At 42.1% G+C, this 23,617-nt stretch overlaps 1 protein-coding gene across 1 annotated transcript in view; it reads left to right on the top strand.

Moving 5' to 3' along the window:
* SEMA5A (semaphorin 5A) overlaps positions 1 to 21,976 on the top strand; it is a 1,250,864-nt gene extending 1,228,888 nt beyond the window's left edge. Inside the window, 3 exon segments of the mRNA XM_029590025.1 lie at positions 634 to 681; positions 12,528 to 12,739; positions 19,607 to 21,976. Of these exon segments, the coding sequence (XP_029445885.1) occupies positions 634 to 681; positions 12,528 to 12,739; positions 19,607 to 19,726 (380 nt within the window). The 3' untranslated portion in view covers positions 19,727 to 21,976.
* The last annotated feature ends 1,641 nt before the right edge of the window (positions 21,977 to 23,617 follow it).

The raw sequence follows: 23,617 nt of genomic DNA, 5'->3' as shown, positions 1-23,617 counted from the left end.
AAAGTTGAGAGGACTGGAAACGCAGAGAACATGTTCTGCTTCAAACGTTTTTCTTATCCCAGTAACCCAGAGTAATGGTGATTCTGAGACGCTCACAGTGCCATCTTGACCAGAACCAAGCCAGAATCATGCAGAGCATGAACAGAGTTCTAAATCAGTGCCAACAGAGATCTTTTACCTCTACAGTCAAATGGCTGAATAAGACTGTGCAACACGAATACTAATTGTTAAAGTAACGCATCAGTTTGTCCATTATAAAAATAGACACATACATTATTGCTTATTATTTTTACAGACCACACCACTCCTTGCACCTCTAGAAAAAAAGGTGTTTAATTCTCACCCCTTCTCCATTAGCACCACCCAAAGCAAGTGCTCAAACAGAAAAGGTTTGCTAGAAATTCTGTAAGACAAAATAAACAATGGAAAATAGAAAGAAATTGAGATTGCCAAGCGCCTGCTTCTTTGTAATTCCTATGAATAGGTGACTCCTTCGGGGCTCATCAGATCATGGTCATGAGTAGTTACGTCAAAAAAAGCCAAGAATGAATTAAGCAGTGGCACTTTCTGCTGTTTCTTCTTTAGCGGTGCAGCATTCTTCATTACCCTTATTTTGACTATTATTAATTTTAGAACTATCTGTGGCAAGATCCAGCAGTATAGAAGAAAAAAGATGTGGTGGTAAGTTTTCTTTCTCTGTCTGCAAGTTTATAGTTTTTGTGGTTAACCAGTACTCATGTTTTTTGGTTTTGCCCTCATTATTTCCATTTTTGCTTAAAATTATGCGGGTTTCTGAACTTTCTAAGTAGCACACTGCCAAGAGAGACAGACTGAAAGAACCCAAAGTTTGTATGAAATACGTGCATGATGAGAACCTGATCTTGCAGAATACATAAGGCAGTAGTGATTTTCTGCCAACTCACGTCAGGTCACCAACCCCAAACCTTTTTGAACTTGCTTCCTTTTCCCAATTGGCAAAAAGTGGAAGGTGGAGTCTGCCACAAGATCTGATCCAGTATCTTTTGTTTTCTTTTTTAAGAAAATTATAGTTGCCCATAGGGTTAGCATGACTATGATTTTCTTCCTTCCATAAAGCCAATCCACGTCCCTGCCTGGATCATTCCCAATCTACCTGGGTAAAAAATGGAAGTGCACATTAATTTTATCTCAGAAGGACAGAAATAAATGTTGGCCTGCAATATCATTAAAGGGCCATGTTACTAATAGTTCCTCCAGTTTTGACTCTGTGAACCTATTCTGGTTTCTTATGTAGCAAACTTCTAAGATACAAGACTGTTTGCTATATAGAAGTAAAATGCATTTTTTGTTTTATTTTAATGCATGATGCAAAATAGTTTAGTGTAATATTTGCTAACAAGCATTAGTGCATAGATATGCACTAATTCACATGCATTGTTCACATGCATAGATATAGATATGCACTAATTCACATGCATTGTTACTAAGGAGACCTCATTGAAATTAATGTCAATAACACACATTAATGATCAAACTTGACCATAGCTTAATAAATCAGCTCCTTTATTTGCAAAATTGTACTATCTGAAACAAAATAGAAGAAGGTGAGGTTTGGAATCTGCAGCACAAGCACTACCAGAGAAGCTTAAAGAACATAAGATGCATTCTCTAGTACATAGAGAGGAAAGGTGAAGAATATTAGAAACATTCACATGTCCTTTGGGGACAGAGCAAGATGGCATATCTCCTCTTGCTCGCGGCGGTCTGAGGATTTGTTTTCCTGAATTCAATATGGGAAAACGTAAGGGCAAGATGTGAGTCTTCCCAAATTTACCTACTCAACCACTTCTTCTGGTCCCATCAACCGCTTTGTGTGACATAACTTCCAACAAAAAACCTTCAATGCTGAGCCATTGGGACACTCGTTTGAGGAATGTCCTTCAGTGGCCTTCCTGGCCTATGAAGTATGGTTAAGCCCGGAGGAGAGGAGAACTCTGGTGGACTGCTCGTGAGGAGGGCTGGATGACCCTGAGTGGGAAAGGTCCATCTCTGTTGATGTCACCGCTTTGACCACTTTGGCCGTGCATTCAGAGATGCCTGCAATGAGAAAAGCGGCCTCAGTGGATTCGTTGGAGCAGGCCGCTGCTTCAGCAGAAGCCATGGTTGGAGCAATCCTGGCTTCTCAGGCTTTGGATTTGGCAGATCAGACTTTTTTCTCTTGAATGACCATCAGTATTTTCCCTTGAAACAATATGGCTCGCATTAGAGGGCCTGCGAAGTGGTTATTCTGCTCAAATGCAACAGTTAACTTCTGTCTTTAATAACTCTATTGAGTATTTGGATACTTGTGAAAAGAAAGTGGAATAAGTTACTGGGAAAATGGAAGCTATGGAACAGAAGGTATTCCAATTACAAGCTAACATTGCTGCACTGATTAAGGACAATACTCTATTACAGCGAAAAAGTAAAAATGTTGAAAATTTCCTTAAATCTAAAAACTTAAGGTTGATTAATTTTCCAATAATTGACCTGATGTCCCCAAAGAAAATTTTCAAAAAATATATGTTGGAAATATTAAATATTCTGCTGGAAAAATTTCCTCCTATACATTTAGCTTTCTATCTACTTTCTCCTAAATCAGAAAGCAGAACTTGTTCTACCTGATAATTTGAATTTCACCAATTTATTTGAATCCTCTGGTGGAACTTCAGAACAAAAGACAACATTGGTAATGCAATTTGTATTGGAACCTGACAGAGAATTTATTATGAAGTTTTTATTCAAACATAAAGAAGTATTTTTTGGATGTTACAAAAAAGGATTTACCCAAGTTGTTTCCTTAACTACTCAAAGAAGACAGAAGCAGTTTTTATTGCTGAGGCCTAGAGTACTTTCATTGGGAATGATGATGTTTCTTAAATATCATGCAAAATGGTTAAATTAAATGTTGCAATGTTAAATGTTTTCTTTGAGCCATCTCAGTTTAATTTCTTCTTCAATGCTAGAGCTCTTGCAAAGTGGCAATGCCAGGTCTACTCTGACTGATTTTCTGCTAAATGAAGCCTAGACCTCTCAACATTCAATACTTGTTGGCACTAGAGCAGTTTCTTCTTTTTCTGCTTTTTATATTAAGTGAATTCCTAGAATTTTGTCTGCAGTGCCCCCATATTGTGGACTTTGAAACTTGTTGCCTGAATATTACTTTGCCTTTGGGCTTATGATATTTGTGGTTCTTATTTTCTGGTACTATTCCTATCAAGTTTGTTCTTGTATTTGAATTATTTAAGTTCAGTAAACAAAAAAATTAGAAAAAAGAAACATTCACATGTCTGTCTGGCTCCAGTACGGTACAAGATGGTAGCACATTTAATAAAAAGAAGTTTAAGAACAAAGGATTTTGACATGAAGCTTAAAGTTGGTAGCCTACGAGTAAATATGAAGAAATAGTACTTTATTGAGAGGGCAGCACTTTCCTGAAATGGCCTACTAGGAGACGTAGTAGCAATCCAAATGGTATCAGAATTTATGTATGCATGGGACAGAAGCAATGGAATGGGCTAAGGAAAAGCGGTGACCATAGATCAAGTAGTCTGTGATGATACACTGGCATCTGGGCAGGCTAAGTGGTCCTTATCCAATGACAGCTACTGTAGCGTTACTGTGCTGATGTCTTATTCTTCATATTTTATACCGTAATCTTACATGCATCCCATCAGAACCCATAGTCCTCTGCTAACCATTTTCACCTGTAAAATTTGCAGAGCTATGAATGGATTCTGCTCTTTCTTTTCCCTGTCTACTGTCTGTTGGCTTTATTTGTTTTACTGAGAAAGAAATTATCAAGTAACTATGAAATAACATATCTGTGTGCAATAACACATCAGCAGCTGATACTAATGGCTGTAGTTTTAAAAGGAAGCAAAACAAGCACCCAAGTACTATATTGAGTTGATTCCACCGTTTGTGCACTTGCTTTTGACACATTTTGTTTTATTAGGGTATGAGCTTATTTGAATTTAAAAGTTGCACATATATAACAGAGATGAGTGCATAGCGTGGGCAATGGCTGGAGTTGTTTCTTTCTTCTTTTGCAAACGCAGTCACCACTGTTTATGAGCCAGCCCTACCATTTTATCTCCATGCAGTCGGGAATACTTTGTGAAATAACCAGGCTGTGCCGAAATGAGTACAAATGTTAGCGACCTGGGCCAAGTGAGTTTGACATCTGATGTAGATTTCTAGTTACACTGTGCAGTGTGATAGATGAGATGTAATAGATGCCACTGACAGCGAAACATCTCATCCCAATGAGCTTGCATGTGTAATTGCGATAAAGTGAAAGCTCATGGCTTCTCATTGTACTCTTCAGAGCTTGCTTGTCTGAGTAATATGTAGAGCTACAACTGGTGCAGATTACAAAAGAAATTGACAAAATTGGAAAGCTGGTATGAGGATCTTTTTATAGAAAATGCAATTTAACTGGTAGAATTAGTTGTTGTTTCAAGATGCTGCCAAGGAAAACGAAGTTCCCTTTATATTGGAAGAAATAAAGTAAAATGCTTTGTGTTTAAAACAAAGTGATAAATGAATAACGGAAGGCCTTTTATGGATATTTAAACAATTAATATTTTGGCTTATGTTGACATACTGTGTAGCCATTTCGTGGGTAATTTTCAAAAGGATTTACCTACAGAAACCCCAGATTATCGGCATAAATCGACTTATGAACATGTATTCAGGAGGGGGAAGGGTGTACGGGGATAAATATGTCTGTATCTCGATTCTATGTGTACTTTTCCTGTACTTGCAGTAGTTGGAGTAGGGAAAGCATTTATGAACATACTTACAATTCTTTTGAATGTACATGCAGAAAGTTATGCCTGCCTCAATTCTACCTTAACCCTGTACCCCAAAATGTCTCTTGTTTTTGTGCACATAGAGCTATGTGCAGAATCAGGTCTCAGGCATACTTGCACACGCTCAGACCCCAGGCCATTTTATAACAAACCATATATGTAAACCTATGTTTTAAATGCATACATTGCTTTGAAAACTCACCCGTTAAATTGCCAAAAATGCTTAATTACAATCCGCATCCAGTTCATTGCAGTTGCCGCTGTTTCTCCTGAATAAGAAAACTATTATAACCATATTCCTTATCATATTGCTAGACCAGTCATTACAATTTGGATTTCCCTCCTCCTGAGCTTGATGGAGGCAGAGGATGCACCTTTTTCATGACCTCACTTAGCACTATAAAGGAGATGTGGTCCTGACCAAAACCAGCAGTACTGTCTCCACCAATGGCAGACACATGAAAAGGATGTAGCTCCAAGAGTCAGGGTATACCCTGGCCTGGTTGAGTCCTTGTTGCTCCTGGGACAACTTTTTCTCAGGGTTATTTCTCCCAGTGGGAGTAGTCTCCCAGGCTCTGATCTGGTCAAGCTCCTGGGTCATCCCAGAGGTAGCATTTCCTAGGCCCTGTCTTGGTTGAGTTCTTGGAGGTCCCTCCTTGCTTGTGGGCCTGCAAAACATCAGAGAACAATGTCTGGCCCAGTACCCTGAAGGGGCTGTAGTGTCCAGAGAATGGTTCCTGAATTCTCAGGAGGTATGTAAGGTACTCTCGCTCTCACCACCCTTGACTTTCTGAAACATGAAGGCGCAGCAGAAGTAAGTAGAAGCTGGGTCAGCTACCAGCTTCGACTCACTTCTTTGTGTGCCGGCTTCTTTGTGGATATACATATGCTGGAGAGAGGGATGCAGCAGAGCATGTTCAATTACCACATGGGAATGGTTAACTCCCTGCTGTTAAAGTATTGATCTGGTCTTTCTATAGTATTAAGGGCTATATTTGTGATACACCTATGTGTTTTCCAAGCAGGCTGGGTAAAGCCTGCAAGATTACTGCAAGGCTAAACATTACCCAGCATGGATGTGACAATCTGCATGGGTTAATTTGTACCTAACAGAGTAAGCTGGGATAACAAGCTCAGCTATCTTAGAGCTGGTAAGTCCTTTACTTGTGTTGTGCCCATCGGTCGCAGATGGCTGTGCCCTCTGTTGCTTACCTTTTTTCTGCCTAACTCTGTTCATCTTGGGAAGATGGCTGACTCCGCCTCTCTACGCCGACCCCTCTGGTGTCCTCAATCTGGCATGGGCGATTGCGTTCACCATCATTCTTCCGGAATTACCTAGGGCATGCGCGCGCGCGCATGCAGCCCTGTCCTTTACATGCGTAATTGCGGGAACCTCGGGGGCATCCCCCACCGCATGATGTCACAACCTCAGGACATTTAAACCCAATTCACAAATCCAGCTATGAGTTAGCAAGGAATCCTCCATGCTGATCTCCCCTCAATACCAGACTCTCCCGCTCTGTGTACTCTCATTCCTGGACGACTTAGGTACCCGCTCCTCGGGGGCCTTGCCTCACTCCTCTTTACCCTCCGGGGTAATCTGTTACCAACAAGGACGCCTAAAGTATCTGCTCCTCGGGGCCTTGCACGTCCGAGACCTCTGCTCCTCGGGGCTCTCTCCTACTACAACTACCAGCATCAGAGTGAGTACTGCCGCATCAGTTCTGTCTTTGCCTTGTCTCATCTCTCTCCATAGACTCCAGAGCACCCTGCACCGCGGGCCTGGTGAGACTGTGGAACTATATTTTAATCACGTAACCCCGTCTATTTAATGAATAAGGGACTATGGCAGAAAATCTTATAGAACAGCCAGATTGCCAAAAGTACCAACCGAACACCCTAGTCACATTTGCTTGCTCTGTGAAAGACCATCATAATAGGCTTCATCGAGCAATGACAACTTTATGCCTCAGCCTTATTTTTAATCATGTCTGATAAATATCTATTTTTCAATATTTTTCAAATATATGCTGTGCGAAAGTTCAGCTTAACTTTAATGTGAAACGCTGTCTTTATCCAAACATCTATGAAGCCTTGCATTCTCAACACTTTATAGCCCTAAGTGAGGTCATGAAAAAGGTGTGTCCTCTGTCTCCGTCAAACTGAGGAGGAGGGAAATCCTGATTGTAGTGACTAGTCTAGCAATATTCAAGAAAAGAAAATTATCAGGTAAGTATAATTTCACCATATTTCAAAAAAATGAGTTAGAATGTAATCAAAATCTGTTTGCAATTCTGAATTCACTTCCTCTTCTTTTGCATACACATTTTAAAAAACAGGTGCTACTTTTTAAATATTTTAGTCAACATAATATCATCATTATGTAGAGGCCTGTACACTAGTTTTGTATACACAGTAAAGCCATTTGACATGCACTAAAGGCCTAGTATGTCCACTGAACCAGTTCAAAACGCCTCTAGCATTTATGAGCTAAAATTAGCATGTAACTGCACATAAATATACGTACATCAGATGTAAATGAAGCTTTAAAGGGTACACTCTAAATAGCACAATACTCTTTTCTCTACTTGTTACTTAACACATGCTTGCTAAGGCCTAAAATGTAATACTTTCCTTCAACCAAGTGTTACATTTTTATCATGCACACTATTTCAAAGGCGCAACTAACAGAATGCTTGAGGGTTTACTGATGAAGGAGGAAATGTTGTGGGAGAAGTGGGGTAGAGGGTGGAGAGAGATGGAGGGTAGAGGGAAGTGAGAGAGAGGAGGAGGCCAGAAGAGAAAAGACACCAATACACACCTCAGTGCTTACAAAATAATTCTATATGTATTGGAATGGCGGTATATAAAACACTCAAATAAGTATCTATATATTTTCAAATCAGAGGTTCACTAATAACTTTTTCAAATATTGGTGCGCATGCATAGTGTTTAAGGCATAATGTTATAACTTAGTAGAAACAAAGGCCCAATCACACAAGTTTCAATTGATTGTCATAATTGTGCTGAAACTTTGCAGGTCTGCATGGTCTCAGATTGTACAGGCTGCAAAACCGGTGCTGCAGCCGTGGAGCTGGGAAAGGGAACATAGAGAGGGGCAGGGAATACATCTAATGCTGGTTTTCACATTTTTTTTTTTTTTGCTGTAGATTATAATTCCTCTCTCCCCACCCCCAGGTCTGTCTTTCTTTTTTTTTTAATTCTTTATTTATTAGTTTTTAAATACAATACATAAATATAATTATTGTATTTGTAAAATACAGAAAAGGGAAAAGAAAATATCAATACAAATGTAACCAAATTATTATATATATCTTCCATTTTTCTGTAATCTATTGCAAGAAAATAAAGAGAAAGTGTACTTTTATTGGAGCAAACTACAATGAAAAGCTTTTTTTTTTTTTTTTAGCATTAAGAAAAGTAAGCTAATTCCACCATTTCTTTCTATTTCTCCCCCGACTTGTCTAATCCCACAAGTGTACTGAGATGTTCTGGATCAGTGTAATGATAAGTCTGTCCCTTCATTTTGACTATGCATTTACAAGGGTACCGAAGTAAAAACTGTCCTCCTCTCTCAAGTACAGATTGTCTCAGAGCGAGAAATCTTTTCCTCCTAAGTTGCGTTGACTTAACTATATCTGGATACATCCAAATTTTGTAACCATAGAAAGTTTTCATTCTATTTCGGAAAAAGTATCTTAATATATTTTCTTTATCCGAAATAAAAGCCAATGTAATTAACATATTACCTCTCTTTTCAATTACTAATTCATCCTGAGATTTTTCTAGGAATTCTGATAGGTCTAATGATAGCTCAGCCTTATTCATTTCATTTATTTGCTCTTCAGATTTTTTAGTTTGTTTTTCCACTTGCGTTTGCTCTTTTACTACGGTACCAGTCTTTGTATTAATATAAAAGGCTTTGACTATTGTTGGCATAAGTGTCTCCGGTATCTGTAAGATTTGTATAACATAGGATCTAAAAAGTTCGATTGGATTTACTTTACTAGTAATTGGGAAATGTATAATCCTTAAATTCAATATCCGGGAATAATTTTCTATATTCTCTAACTTCCTCAACATCTCAGTCTCCCCTTTTATCTGATGTACTTGAATTTTTTCTATTTGTGATACCCTTTGTTCCATAACTTTCATATCTTTCTGTTGTGCTATCATTGCCTCTGCATTACTTTTCACAACTGAATTAGTCTTGTTAACTGCCTGTGTTAAACTATTAATAGAAGAGTCCAATTTAGACAGAAATGTCCATAAAGTTTCTAAGGTTATATTTGCAGGTCTCACTGTCAGTTCATGTAGTATTTTCTTCTCTGTTGCAACTTCCTTTATTTCTTTTGTTCCCTTTTCAGATGTTTGATCTCGTTCCGATTTTTTTTCCGCACTTGTGGGGGGTATAGACTTTGTATTTAGGATCTCCAACTCATCTCCAGTTGTTACTTCGCTTTCTTCCATACTCCCAGTTTCTCCTTGGGGATTTATTGGCTTATTAAGGGATATTATCCCTTCTTTGCCAGGCGGTGTTGGTGTATGCGGGGCCCCTGGACTTAATGAGATGTCCTCGGCCAATGGGGATGTAATATGCTCCATATCCGTCCCCATAACGGCCCTCTCAACAGGGGTATTTTGTGGGGAATTGAGCCAATCTGTCACAGTCTTTTGAGCAGAGTTCACAGTTGGGGTGCTTGCAATTGGCCTAATTTTGGCCTTACGTTTCGTATGTGGCATGTATGCCTTGAAGAAAACCCTGTTCCAGACGGGCAGCAGCTATGCTTACTATAGTCAATACACTTCTCTTTAGGGAGGTTAAGGAGATTATGTTTTACTTGTAATGAACTAACTTGCAGCTATTTCCACCAATTTCTAATAAGCTATAATATAAACTTTCATCAGTACCATTTCTTTTTAAAGAATTTTTACCTGCTTATCCAGCGAATCCAGTCGGAGCCGGTCAGAGCCGCGCGCCCCTTAGGCGAGCGACTTCGGCAGCGCGCCGACGGCAGCTACGCGCCGTTAGGAAATCAATTTATGTAAATTTTTCGGCCCCTCCTGTTGACGTTGCAGCTGATGATTGGCTGTTGTGGATACCGTCGGGTCAGGCTCACGTTTACCCCCGGAAGTCCCATTTCAATAAGGAAATGAAGGCAAAATGCTTAATTCAGGTAGAAAAGCCGCAGGAGAGTAAAGAAACTCTTTGCAAAGTCAGCAGGTAACGTCTCCTCACCTCGAGTGAAGTCACAAAAGGCAAGGCTTTTAAAGTCCCTTTCGGCCCCTCCTGTTGACGTTGCAGCTGATGATTGGCTGTTGTGGATACCGTAGGGGCAGGCTCACGTCTACCCCCGGAAGTCCCGTTTCAATAAGGAAATGAAGGCAAAATGCTTAATTCAGGTAGAAAAGCCGCAGGAGAGTAAAGAAACTCTTTGCAAAGTCAGCAGGTAACGTCTCCTCACCTCCAGGTCTGTCTTTCTTATATAGGCATACAGAGCTCTGCTGAATATTTAAACTAATTGATTAATTAATACTCTAAGTGATTAGGTTTCTTAACTGTACATATACGGTTGTTCCACAGATTCAAATTCACAGAATGGCTCATATTCAGTGCAATAAATGTGGAGCTCTGCTCCAAAGGCAGACCATCTGGAAACTTAGAGCTTGTACCATCTGACTGAAGTTCTCTGCATTAAAAAAGAGTTGGCTGACCTTAGAGAGGAATAGACTACAATTTAGGGACCATCCACTAATATACAACACCCAGAAAATCTTCCTCCACTCCTAGAGACTCTACAAAACCAGAAATAGATGGGTCACAGTGGGCTCTGGTAGGACAAGACATCCTCCTCAAACCATACCCATAAAATTTACCTTCATAACATTGTGCTTCCTGGAAGGCAAGAGGAAACCTGCACAGAGTGGCAGTTGCACCACAGAAGGGCACACAGAGGAATTGGAAGCTAGGTTCCATTTGAAAATTTGATCTACTTTGAGTAATTGTGCATAAAGTCACTGCTGGGCAAATTAGATGGGCCTTTAGATTGTTTTCTGCCAGCAGTTACTATTTTACTATGAAAGTCCCTCACAGAAGGCATCAAGGGGGAATTAGGAGGGATGCTTATGAAGCATTCTCTTCCAACCCCCCTCTCCAGTCTTTCCACTTCTGGTGCATGGTCCTCTGAGATGATCACTCCTGAATGACATGGATGGGGTGGATGCTCCAGAAGCGGTGTGGAAAGAAGGGAAGAGTAGCTTGGGGAGGATGGGGCACATGGTGGTGATGTTAGTCATCCGAAATTGCTTTTCTTACATATGACAAATGTCCATTTCTGTGGTTAGTGTGTCCAAAGACACTTGCAGGCATTCTCAAACTTCAGCATAGACAGTTGGCAATGTGCTATTGCTGTCCCAATAGTACAGGGTGCTCGTTGGTGGGGGGGGGGGGGGGGCAGATGCCTGTATCCTCCTGACTCCAGGCTGGCAGATTGCCCTCCCTGGCATCAGTGGGATGATGTGCTGAGGCACTTTCTGATGCCAGTCCATTTCCTTGGCAAAAAACACAGGCATTTACTTCTGGTCTGTTTTTCCTCTCTTGGAATCCTCATCTCTTCTCTCACCTCCTGACCTGGTGTCCACTTGTGCTCTCACATCTGTCTTCAGCATTCACCAGCAGCTCCACATACCACTTATTTTCGTGCAGGTTTGTAGCAAGGAGGGACTGAGACGTAAGAAAAAATAGACCTGTACATGTTCGGTTTACCATGTAGTCACTATTTTTGCCACAGCCTCATGCTACTAAGCATTGCAGATGCTATTAGCACCTAGAAGCTCCATTGTTTTGGGTTAGCCATCTTATGCTGCCCCCTTCATTGGATGAACAGAAACTAAATGGAAAATATAAATAAATAAATAAATACATTTTTCCTTTTCTTTGCTATATTTCATCCCTCAGGTAATCTAAATTGTTTTTGAAGTTGCCTTCTATTAGCTACTTTCAGCATGATGCATCTCAGTAGATTACTGCTGGGCATTACATCTTCAAAAACCTACCTTGGCAGCACCCTGATATATCTAAAGCATTAGTGCAATATACTGACTAGAGCAAGGGTTTTAATATATGTCCCTAAAGAAAAGGTTAAAATTATATACAGTATAATGATTGGCCAATTCACTCATTTTCAACCAATATCATGGAGGTGCGTACCCTTTATTTGGCATAAATGACCAATAATATTAGTAAATATTAGTAAAAGCAATCCTATTATCAAGTTGTGTTCCTGGTTAACCTATATTAATTCCTCTCAGCTTTGCTCTTTATCCAGATTTGTTCTATATCCCCTCCTTTATTTATCTCTCTCTATTTGTAGCCACCGAGTTCGCTGTATTTCTCTTTCCCAGTTGGTTCCATGTAAACCGAGGTGATGTCCTCGAATGTCAGTATAAAAAAGTGTTAAATAAATAAATAAATATAAAAACTGCAAATTGCATGAATAGGCAATAAAAGGAGCCTTATGAATAACGTTTCCTAATAGAGGGAGGGTCAGAATCAAGGAAGAGGAAAGTGGAAATTTTGAGGAATGCAGGTAGAGAAGTACTGTATCTTTAAGCATGTATTGTAATAGTCTATGATACATAACAGTAATGGCTTATGTGTCCACTGTGCAGAGTTCAACTTGTTCCACATGATCGCTGTGGGATTAAGTAGCTCAATACTTGGTTGCCTTCTGACGCTGCTTATTTACACTTACTGCCAACGGTACCAGCAACAATCCCATGATGCCACCGTCATCCATCCAGTGTCACCAGCACCTCTCAACACTAGCATCACTAATCACATCAACAAACTGGACAAGTATGATTCTGTGGAAGCCATCAAGGTAATTGATGGGAATGGGGCTCTGTTGTGGCTAGCTCTGTATAGTTTGCATCACTTTCCAACTGAAAAACATTAACAGGCTGTGTAAGCTAGATGCAACATCACAGAAAACATCAATGATGAAAGATTTAATTTCATTTCTGATTTATATTCTGCCTTTTCATGGCTGGTTAGCAACTTCAAAGTGGATTGCATTCAAGTACCATAGGTATTTCTCTATTCTCAGAGGGTTTACAGTGTAAGAGTTTCATTTACCAAAGCTTTCCTTATTCCATGTCTATGGGGAAAAAAAACTCCATAAATAAGACCCTAAGATTATACCTAAGGCACTGGAGCAGGAAGTGTCTTGCCCAAAGTCTAAGCTCATATAATAAAAAACATAATTTCAGAAGTACTTTGTCCTTATTTGTTTATAAGCTGTATTTAAGCCTGAAGCATATAACCTTGCTGTGACTGACTTTAGCGAACAAAGAAATACATTCAGGTATTGCTAAATATAGGAAAATGGGTATGAAAACAATCGCATCAATATTAATATTAGACACCACTCTCCCATTTGGCAAGAACCGAGAGATAACAAATTGTGCTCCATTTAGATGTGGAAATGCTGACAAAATAACAAGTAAGTGAAAGTATTTATAGGCTTGCAACAGGTAGTATATACTATATTCAGCACATCAGCCAGTGTTGCTTCTGCTACCTCAGGTTTGACAACTTTCATTCATATCTTATGGTTTCATCTCAGGCAAATTGCATTTGTCAAGAAATATTAATGCTTTGATGAGAAGCACTGCTAAAGTATCCTGCCGGAGGTATGAATCGAATTCTGAGAACTGTTAATGGGGGTAGCATGTTGTTTGACAGGATTAGACATGGAGCAGCTTGATGGGCAGCATGGAATCCTGTGCATCGGAGCTTGGCATCTGTCATCTTTGTACTGAACCATGCCTTGCTCTTTATGATGAACAATCATTTTCACAGAGATAAGGATCCGTTTTCAAACCGAATGGTGGAAGAAGAGAAGGGGTAGCCGACAGAAAATATGACTTTAAAGTCATGCAGTCTCATCATCATTCAGTCGGAATAAAATGATTTAATTGCTCTAAGATGCGATCTGACGCATAATAAGGCTGTTAATAGGGTTTAGAAGGGGTACTCCCTGCTACTGGTTGACTCATTCATCTCTTTCATCTGAGATAGATCAGAAGGGCCATATTTCATTTTTTTGATAATAAAAATTGTCTCTATGCCTTCAAAACATCTAGGGTAAAGAGCAATAATGAAACATATTTTGGGGGCCTTTACAATAAATTGAATGCCAAAATAGTTTTTGCATGTGACTTGGTAAAATTTTGACATGCATGTTATTTATTATTTTTATATACCGACATTTGATCTCAATTGAGATATCACACCGGTTTACATTTAGGTACTGTAGGTATTTCTCTATCCCCAGAGGGCTTACAATCTAAGTTTTTGTACCTGAGGCAATGGAGGGTAAAGTGACTTGCCCAAGGTCACAAGGAGCAACAGCTGGACTCGAACCCTGGTATCCTGGTTCATAGTCCACTGCTCTAACCACTAGGCTATTCCTCCTCCCTAAATATAGGAAAATGGGTATGAAAACAATCGTATCAATATTAATATTAGACACCACTCTCCCATTTGGCAAGAACCGAGAGATAACAAATTGTGCTCCATTTAGATGTGGAAATGCTGACAAAATAACAAGTAAGTGAAAGTAAAATGAGATTTAACATGCTATGCAATGCATCTTATTGAGCACATGCTGAAATGAACCCTCAATAGAGTGGTCTCAGTATTAAACATGGATGTTAACACAAAAACATGTAACGTTCATGCTAGATGCTGGGACCTCCTGCATGCTAACGTCTGAGTTAGAAAAGACAGTTAACAGGGTTTCGCATCTCACTACAAAGATAAAGAGGTTGGCATGCCCTGACGCTCCCGCCTCCTGAACACAAGAGGAAGGGGGCTTGGCAGCACCGATTCCCCCTTTGCCCAACATAAGCAACAAAAGGGACTCAGCGGCACCAATAGCCAACACCCCCCCCCCCCCCACACACACACACACACACAAAAATACTGCAGAGAGGGTAATAACTCGGCCTTATAGAGGTTCCCAGCATAGCCCTCAAGGCCCACCCAGGTTTTCAGAATATCCACAATAAATGTGGAGAAGGACTATTTTATTTTATGTATTTAGCAATCTTACAGACCGCTTTTCTGGGCTCAAAACAGATTGCCCAAAGCAGTGTACATTCAAATTGCTTTATCTGTTCTGTGGTCTGATTTGATGCGGATATATTCACATACACAACGTATGGAAACGTATCTCACGCACATACTTTGTGGATACCCTAGAAACCTGACTGTATGGTAGGGATGTGAATCGTTTTCCATATCGTCTTAATGATAGAAATTGTGTGGCAGGGCAAGAAAATCGTCTTAGGCACGATTTTTTAGTTAAAAAATCGTTAAAAATCGTTTTTTCCGATTAGTGCGCACTAACTCGAGTTAGTGCGCACTAACTGGGAGTTAGTGCGCACTAACTGAAAATGATACAATTTGACACTTTTCAGGTCAGTTAAGGTCAGTTTAGGAATGAATATGTATTCCTATTGGCTGCCCTCTTATTTATTCATGTTACCAAGTTTCCTACTGACAGTATATGGGGGATGGGAAATGGAAACAGTTGGTAGCTTGACAAAACAAGTAATGTGATCAGTCAATGTGACTAGAACTTGTGCCCTAACCCTGATACCAGGGGTATTGTGATCTTCCTGCACACAGTGCCCTATCCCTATTAATACCAGGAGTGTTGTGATCTTCTGCACACAGTGCCCTATCCCTAATACCAGGGGTGTTGTGATCTTCCTGCACACAGTGCCCTATTCCTGATACTGGGGGTGTTGTGATCTTCCTGCACACAGTGCCCTATTCCTGATACCGGGGGTGTTGTGATCTTCTTGCACACATCCCGATATCAGGGATAGGGCACTGCATGCAGGAAGATCACAACACTCCTGGTATTAATAGGGATAGGGCACTGCATGCAGGAAGATCACAACACTCCTGGTATTAATAGGGATAGGGCACTGCATGCAGGAAGATCACAACACCCCTGGTATCAGGGATAGGGCACTGTGTGCAGGAAGATCACAATACCCCGGAGGAGTGAGGGTCAGGCAGCTCCCCCCTGTCTGTGAAGCCAGCCTCTCACTAGTAATGCAGGGAGGGAGCTGTCTCAGACTTCACCATCCTCCCCCCCCCCCTTACCCACACACCATTCACTAGCTGGGACATGGGGGAAGTCAGGAGTGAGGGTCAGGCAGCTCCCCCCTGTCTGTGAAGCCAGCCTCTCACTAGTAATGCAGGGAGGGAGCTGTCTCAGACTTCACCATCCACCACCCCCCCCCCCCTCACCCACACACCATTCACTAGCTGGGACATGGGGGAAGTCAGGAGTGAGGGACAGGCAGCTCCCCCCTGTCTGTGAAGCCAGCCTCTCACTAGTAATACAGGGAGGGAGCTGTCTCAGACTTCACCATCCTCCCCCCCCCCTCACCCACACACCATTCACTAGCTGGGACATGGGGGAAGTCAGGAGTGAGGGTCAGGCAGCTCCCCCCTGTCTGTGAAGCCAGCCTCTCACTAGTAATGCAGGGAGGGAGCTGTCTCAGACTTCACCATCCTCCCCCCCCCCCTCACCCACACACCATTCACTAGCTGGGACATGGGGGAAGTCAGGAGTGAGGGTCAGGCAGCTCCCCCCTGTCTGTGAAGCCAGCCTCTCACTAGTAATGCAGGGAGGGAGCTGTCTCAGACTTCACCATCCTCCCCCCCCCCCTCACCCACACACCATTCACTAGCTGGGACATGGGGGAAGTCAGGAGTGAGGGTCAGGCAGCTCCCCCCTGTCTGTGAAGCCAGCCTCTCACTAGTAATGCAGGGAGGGAGCTGTCTCAGACTTCACCATCCACCCCCCCCCCTCACCCACACACCATTCACTAGCTGGGACATGGGGGAAGTCAGGAGTGAGGGACAGGCAGCTCCCCCCTGTCTGTGAAGCCAGCCTCTCACTAGTAATGCAGGGAGGGAGCTGTCTCAGACTTCACCATCCTCCCCCCCCCCCCTCACCCACACACCATTCACTAGCTGGGACATGGGGGAAGTCAGGAGTGAGGGTCAGGCAGCTCCCCCCTGTCTGTGAAGCCAGCCTCTCACTAGTAATGCAGGGAGGGAGCTGTCTCAGACTTCACCATCCTCCCCCCCCCCCTCACCCACACACCATTCACTAGCTGGGACATGGGGGAAGTCAGGAGTGAGGGTCAGGCAGCTCCCCCCTGTCTGCGAAGCCAGCCTCTCACTAGTAATGCAGGGAGGGAGCTGTCTCAGACTTCACCATCCTCCCCCCCCCCCCCCCTCACCCACACACCATTCACTAGCTGGGACATGGGGGAAGTCAGGAGTGAGGGTCAGGCAGCTCCCCCCTGTCTGCGAAGCCAGCCTCTCACTAGTAATGCAGGGAGGGAGCTGTCTCAGACTTCACCATCCTCCCCCCCCCCCCCCCCCCCCCCACCCACACACCATTCACTAGCTGGGACATGGGGAAGTCAGGAGTGAGGGTCAGGCAGCTCCCCCCTGTCTGTGAAGCCAGCCTCTCACTAGTAATGCAGGGAGGGAGCTGTCTCAGACTTCACCATCCTCCCCCCCCCCCCTCACCCACACACCATTCACTAGCTGGGACATGGGGGAAGTCAGGAGTGAGGGTCAGGCAGCTCCCCCCTGTCTGTGAAGCCAGCCTCTCACTAGTAATGCAGGGAGGGAGCTGTCTCAGACTTCACCATCCTCCCCCCCCCCTCACCCACACACCATTCACTAGCTGGGACATGGGGGAAGTCAGGAGTGAGGGTCAGGCAGCTCCCCCCTGTCTGTGAAGCCAGCCTCTCACTAGTAATGCAGGGAGGGAGCTGTCTCAGACTTCACCATCCACCCCCCCCCCTCACCCACACACCATTCACTAGCTGGGACATGGGGGAAGTCAGGAGTGAGGGTCAGGCAGCTCCCCCCTGTCTGTGAAGCCAGCCTCTCACTAGTAATGCAGGGAGGGAGCTGTCTCAGACTTCACCATCCTCCCCCCCCCCCCCTCACCCACACACCATTCACTAGCTGGGACATGGGGGAAGTCAGGAGTGAGGGTCAGGCAGCTCCCCCCTGTCTGTGAAGCCAGCCTCTCACTAGTAATGCAGGGAGGGAGCTGTCTCAGACTTCACCATCCTCCCCCCCCCCCTCACCCACACACCATTCACTAGCTGGGACATGGGGGAAGTCAGGAGTGAGGGTCAGGCAGCTCCCCCCTGTCTGTGAAGCCAGCCTCTCACTAGTAATGCAGGGAGGGAGCTGTCTCAGACTTCACCATCCTCCCCCCCCCCCCTCACCCCCACACCATTCACTAGCTGGGACATGGGGGAATTCAGGAGTGAGGGTCAGGCAGCTCCCCCCTGTCTGTGAAGCCAGCCTCTCACTAGTAATGCAGGGAGGGAGCTGTCTCAGACTGGTATCAGGGTTAGGGCACTGTGTGCAGGAAGATCACAACACTCCTGGTATTAATAGGGATAGGGCACTGTAAGAGATGACTGTAGTAGATTGAATAAAGATCTGATGTTTCTGCTCTCCTCACACCAAACAAAAACAACACACAAGCAGAGAAGCCCTTCTTACAAAGCTGAGCTAGTGAGTTAAGTAGGAGGAAAAGTAAACATACTGGTGCCAGTGTGGCTACTTAAAAAATACACTTACCAACAATCAATTACATATATTTGAACTGTGTACAGTTCCAGCCAGGACCACCTTTCTAAAATGCACAGTGATTGGCAAATTCAACATGCACTAGCATTTCAGGTGCCTGCTAACAAAAATAATAAACAAACAAGTTCTAGTCACGTGAGTGCTGATCATTACATTACTTTTTTTGTCAAGCTTCCAACTGTTTCCATTTCACATCCCCCCAACCATATTGGTAACATCAATAGATAAGAGCACAGCCTGCCAATAGGAATACATACATACATATTCATTCCTAAGTGACCTTTACTGACCTGGGAAGTGTGAACACTTTGTTTCATTTTCTGTTGGTGTTCGTTAGTTTCCAGTTCCATTTCCCATCCCCCCAACCATCACCTCAGTGGTAACCTTGGTAACATCAATAGATAAGAGGGCAGCCAGCCAATAGGAACACATATTCATTCCTAACTGACCTTCAGTGACCTGGAAAGTGTTTATTTGTATCATTTTCAGTTAGTGCGCACTAAATCGAGTTAGTGCGCACTAACGGGGAGTTAGTGCGCACTAACTCGAGTTAGTGCGCACTAACACGATTTAACGATTTTTAACGATAAATCGTTAGAATTTCTATTGTATCGTGTTCTATAACGATTTAAGACGATATAAACATTATCGGACGATAATTTTAATCGTTGAAAAACTATTCACATCCCTACTGTATGGGTGGGCCTCAAGGATCAGGATGAATGGTGGATATTTGTACATAATGTCTTATGCAGTCCCTAAATACTGATAACTTTCATAAGTGGACAAGCTTCCATAAATTCATCTTTGCCCATCAGCTTCATTGGAAATGAAACCACCTTGCTTTATGTTTTTGTTACAGAGGCTGCTTCTGTTTGGCATGTTCCTCTTTTCACTGGCATTTGAGAAGAGCAATCTATACAGTTCTAAAATGTTTCTAAAATGCATCACAATAATTAGATTTGCTAAAGAGATCAAAACAACCTTCAAGAAATAACAAGCATCATTAATGTTTCTCCCTTTGCTCTTTTCTCAGGCATTTAACAAAAACAACCTGATCTTGGAGGAGAGAAACAAATATTTCAACCCACATATGACTGCAAAGACCTATTCCAATGCCTATTTTACAGATTTCAATAATTATGATGAATACTAAAATGCCCTCTAGTGTCTTTCCAACTCCCCAGCTCCTCCCCAAGGCCTGTGCTACGTGACTGTCCATGTGTTTGAGAGTTCGGAGATGAAGTTTGGAGACATTCCAAGCAGACTTCCAATCATCCTTGTCCATTGCTTCCAAAATAAACCATATGTATGTGACATCATCGTACACCTTACAGAATGTAAGGTTGCCCAGGACTGTGGTGATGTGCTGGAGAAGCATTGAAAAGTATGTCTCCTTGTTCTGTTGTTAACACACTGTTCAGTCAAATTATTCTCTTGCTAAGCTGGCTGTTTTTGAACTTTTTTTTTGTTATTTTTAGGAGTGTACTGTACCAAGATATATCCTAAATTTCACTTCTAATATATTTGCTTTTTGTTGCCAAGAGGATTTTTTTTTATTTGTTTGTTTTCCAAATATGGTAACGCTATGCTTTCAGCCATGGGCCTCTCTGAAACTCAAGTTGTCGCCCTAAGAAGCGCATGAAAATGGACAAATCAGAAAGCAAAAAAAAAACAAACAAAAAAAACCCCAGATATGTAGCTGCACCGTTTCTCCAAGTGCTCCACAGATCAGATCCCCTGCGCTAGGAAGCACATCAGCTGCAATTCCTGGACCTGATGCAGCTTTCCTGGACCTTGAAAAGGACGAGAGAGCTCTGGGAATGATAGAACCGCAGGCTGCTAGCTTCTTGGAATAAGCAGGCAGCCTGCAGGGACCCTTGTTTATAACAAGATGAGGGGTTTTTTTAATTTTTTTTAATTTTTTTTATTTTTTGCAAGTGTGGGAAAATGGGGGGTGAGGGAGAGAAGGGTCAATGAAATTGTCTTGCATGTTGTTAGTAAAATGACATTCTTGTAGCATATGGACTTGCATGACTCATAGGCATTCCAAAGACCTCCTTCCTCAGTGTGTGCCTGTGACAGCTGTAGTGTTTAAGAGCCACGCCTGACAGTGAGTACAATGTCTGTACAGACATCAGTCACCACCAGTTCCTTCTGACATATAGATCTGCTTCTTTTCAATACCTTTGTGTTTACGTATGACTGCTAAAAAAAAAATATATATATATATATCCAAACACCACAAAACTAAGATTAAGAACAAATGCATTCAGGAAAGCTTTGTTTCGATCTTTCTGCCATGTTTCTGATCCATACCAATCAGACCCTACCAAAAACATTACTAATTATTTAAGATGGGTTTCCTATTTGACCCTTTCACTGTAAATATTTCAAGCTGTCATATTTTTATTTTTTTTTTTAATCTTGGTACAGAATACCACTTGAAGAATCAGTAGCAGTGCTTATTTCTCATGTTTTGCTTCAAGTTGCCCTTGCCCTACCCATAGCATTCACGATTCAAAATTCAACCTTATAAAAGCACAGCACAGTAGACTTGGTTAGGCCCTCACCCCATAGATCCAAGCACAGCTGATCATTGAAGGGCTTCTGTTCCTCTGCAAAGGAAAAGAGACTCTGAATGACTTGGACCTACCAATTAAAAGGGAACTTCTGCTGAGAATAGAGATGGGCCAAAATATTGCAATCTTAGGACTGCAGTTCCCTTGTGGAATGTCTCATGGACAGGGATTATTCATGTTCGTAGATCATAGTAAGACCTCTGGACATGGAGGGTAGGGGGCTGTCAAGGAAAAACTAAAGACCCAATGCTATTGCAAACTTAAGCCATTTTCACATATGTTGGGTGATTTTATTGTCACAATTCATGACCATAAACCACTAGGGATTGTAGAGATATGCGGCGTAGATAGACCATCGGGTCTTTTCCTGCCAATGGGAAGAGTCCTGGATAATGGGAAGCATTTATAATCATGATCCAAGACTCTTTGGCCCATCTCAAACACATACCATAGGATGATTAGCTCTGAACAGAGATAACATGGTTTACAAGTGTGAATTAAATGCCATAATGGCTTAAATTTAGACAGTTACGAATGGGAAATGTTTGCAAGTGCAAATGCACCATGAGAGTATTATACTAAAATTAAACCATTGTAAGGCAGAGTTTTGCAAATGGATCCCATTAGGGAACATGCTTAGAGCATTTACACATGCATGAATCTGTCACCCTGCTCCTTTCCAGGGAAAGTGGCAGATGTAAGAGTGCAGCACCTCAAATCTTAGACATAGAGAGAAGCCTATGGGCTCTGAGAAGCTTTAGAAGAACTCAATCCATAGTAACTCCAGGGTGTTTATCAATAAAGAATTAATTTCCTTTCTCATGCATTATTTGTCTATAGTATATAATTTTGTTGCATGAACAGCACAGAAATTATGATCAGTGAAAATGATGTAGTGTAAAAATGGCCTTCTAATGATTTTGTACAGAATATGGTGGTGGCAGCCTTCCCTTCCCTGCCTGTATTAGATTTGCTTTCTCTCCTGAAAAAAAATCTCCTAACATGTATATTTCCCTGAAGAGAAAAGAAAATTGCCTGGATGAAAAAAAAATTATTCAGTGGATGGAAACAAAGGCTCCCAATGGATAAGCAAGAATGGATTTCAAAACCATCCTGCCAACTGCAAAACTAAAATCTTCATTTGAATAACATAACATAGCAACAAGGAAATTGAATTATCAACACTACCTCTGGTAAAAGTCCTGGAAGCCTCTTAACTCCATTTACTAATGTGCAAACTGTATTAATGGGGAGCTGCATATTCTGTATATTTTAATGTATTCACAATAGGACACCCATACATTAGAATATATTTTTATTATCATTTATTCCAGTACTCTTCTTCTTAAACTTAATCTATCTGAGAGAACTATGTGTTTTGTTTTGCAATTAGTCAGGTCGATACAGTAAAGTGTGCTCCGTCGGAGCGCACTGTCAGCCTGCTCTGGACGCGTGTTTTCCCTTACCCCTTATTCAGTAAGGGGAGGAAAACACGCGGCCCACCCGCGGCACCTAATAGCGCCCTCAACATGCAAATGCATGTTGATGGCGCTATTAGGTATGCGCGCGGGATCCAGTAAGTAAAATGTGCAGCCAAGCCGCACATTTTACTCTAAGAAATTAGCGCCGACCCAAAGGTCGGCGCTAATTTCTTCCGGCGCCAGGAAAGTGCACAGAAAAGCAGTAAAAACTGCTTTTCTCTACACCCTCCGACCACCGTGCGCCGGTGCATGCGCCGGGAGAGCGGGCGTTCGTCCGCTCTCCCGCGGTTTTACAGTATCGATCCGAGTGTTAGGAAACTAGTAGACTAAGGCACAAGTTAGCAAAGGAGCAGCCTCCTTTTAGCACAAAGGGAGTTAGCTGCAGTACAGCATTTATATGCATAAGTGAACGCATATAGATTTATGCAGAGTTTATAAAATACCACATAGTTCTGCTTCAAAAGTACACATCCATGTTTCAGTACATGAAAATATTTCCAATGCAATAAAACTCATATTCTCTACCTATTTTATAAACATATAGGTGTATATTTTAGGTGAGCAAAAAAATATAACCTGTACTTCTGCGTAATAACCCCGATTTATACATGGAGACAGGTATTTTATAAAGTAGGCACATATAGGGCCGGATTTTAAAAGGGTTACATGCTTAAGTTAAGCGCGTGCTGTTTTTTAAAATGTACCCCATACTGTTTTAAAAATACTTGCATGCCTACTTTAAATGACCAGTTCACCCAGTCCAAAGGTTCCAGTCCAAAGGTTCCAGTCCATCTGGAACCTTTGTCACGTCACCCTGAATCGCCACCAGTTTACCCAGTTGTCCCACCCAAAAACTGCAGACAACAGACATCCGTTTTCACTTGTGCAAGTCAATTAGCAGATGGAAAAGTGTACAAATAAGTTTGGTAATGCATATACATGTATCTCTTTCAAAATAGCAACTTCTGATCCCTGCCCTGGAAT

Source organism: Rhinatrema bivittatum, chromosome 2, assembly GCF_901001135.1.
Source record: "Rhinatrema bivittatum chromosome 2, aRhiBiv1.1, whole genome shotgun sequence".
NCBI lineage: Eukaryota > Metazoa > Chordata > Amphibia > Gymnophiona > Rhinatrematidae > Rhinatrema > Rhinatrema bivittatum.
Note: the sequence above shows the minus strand (reverse complement) of the source record. Positions and strands in the feature narration are given on the sequence as shown.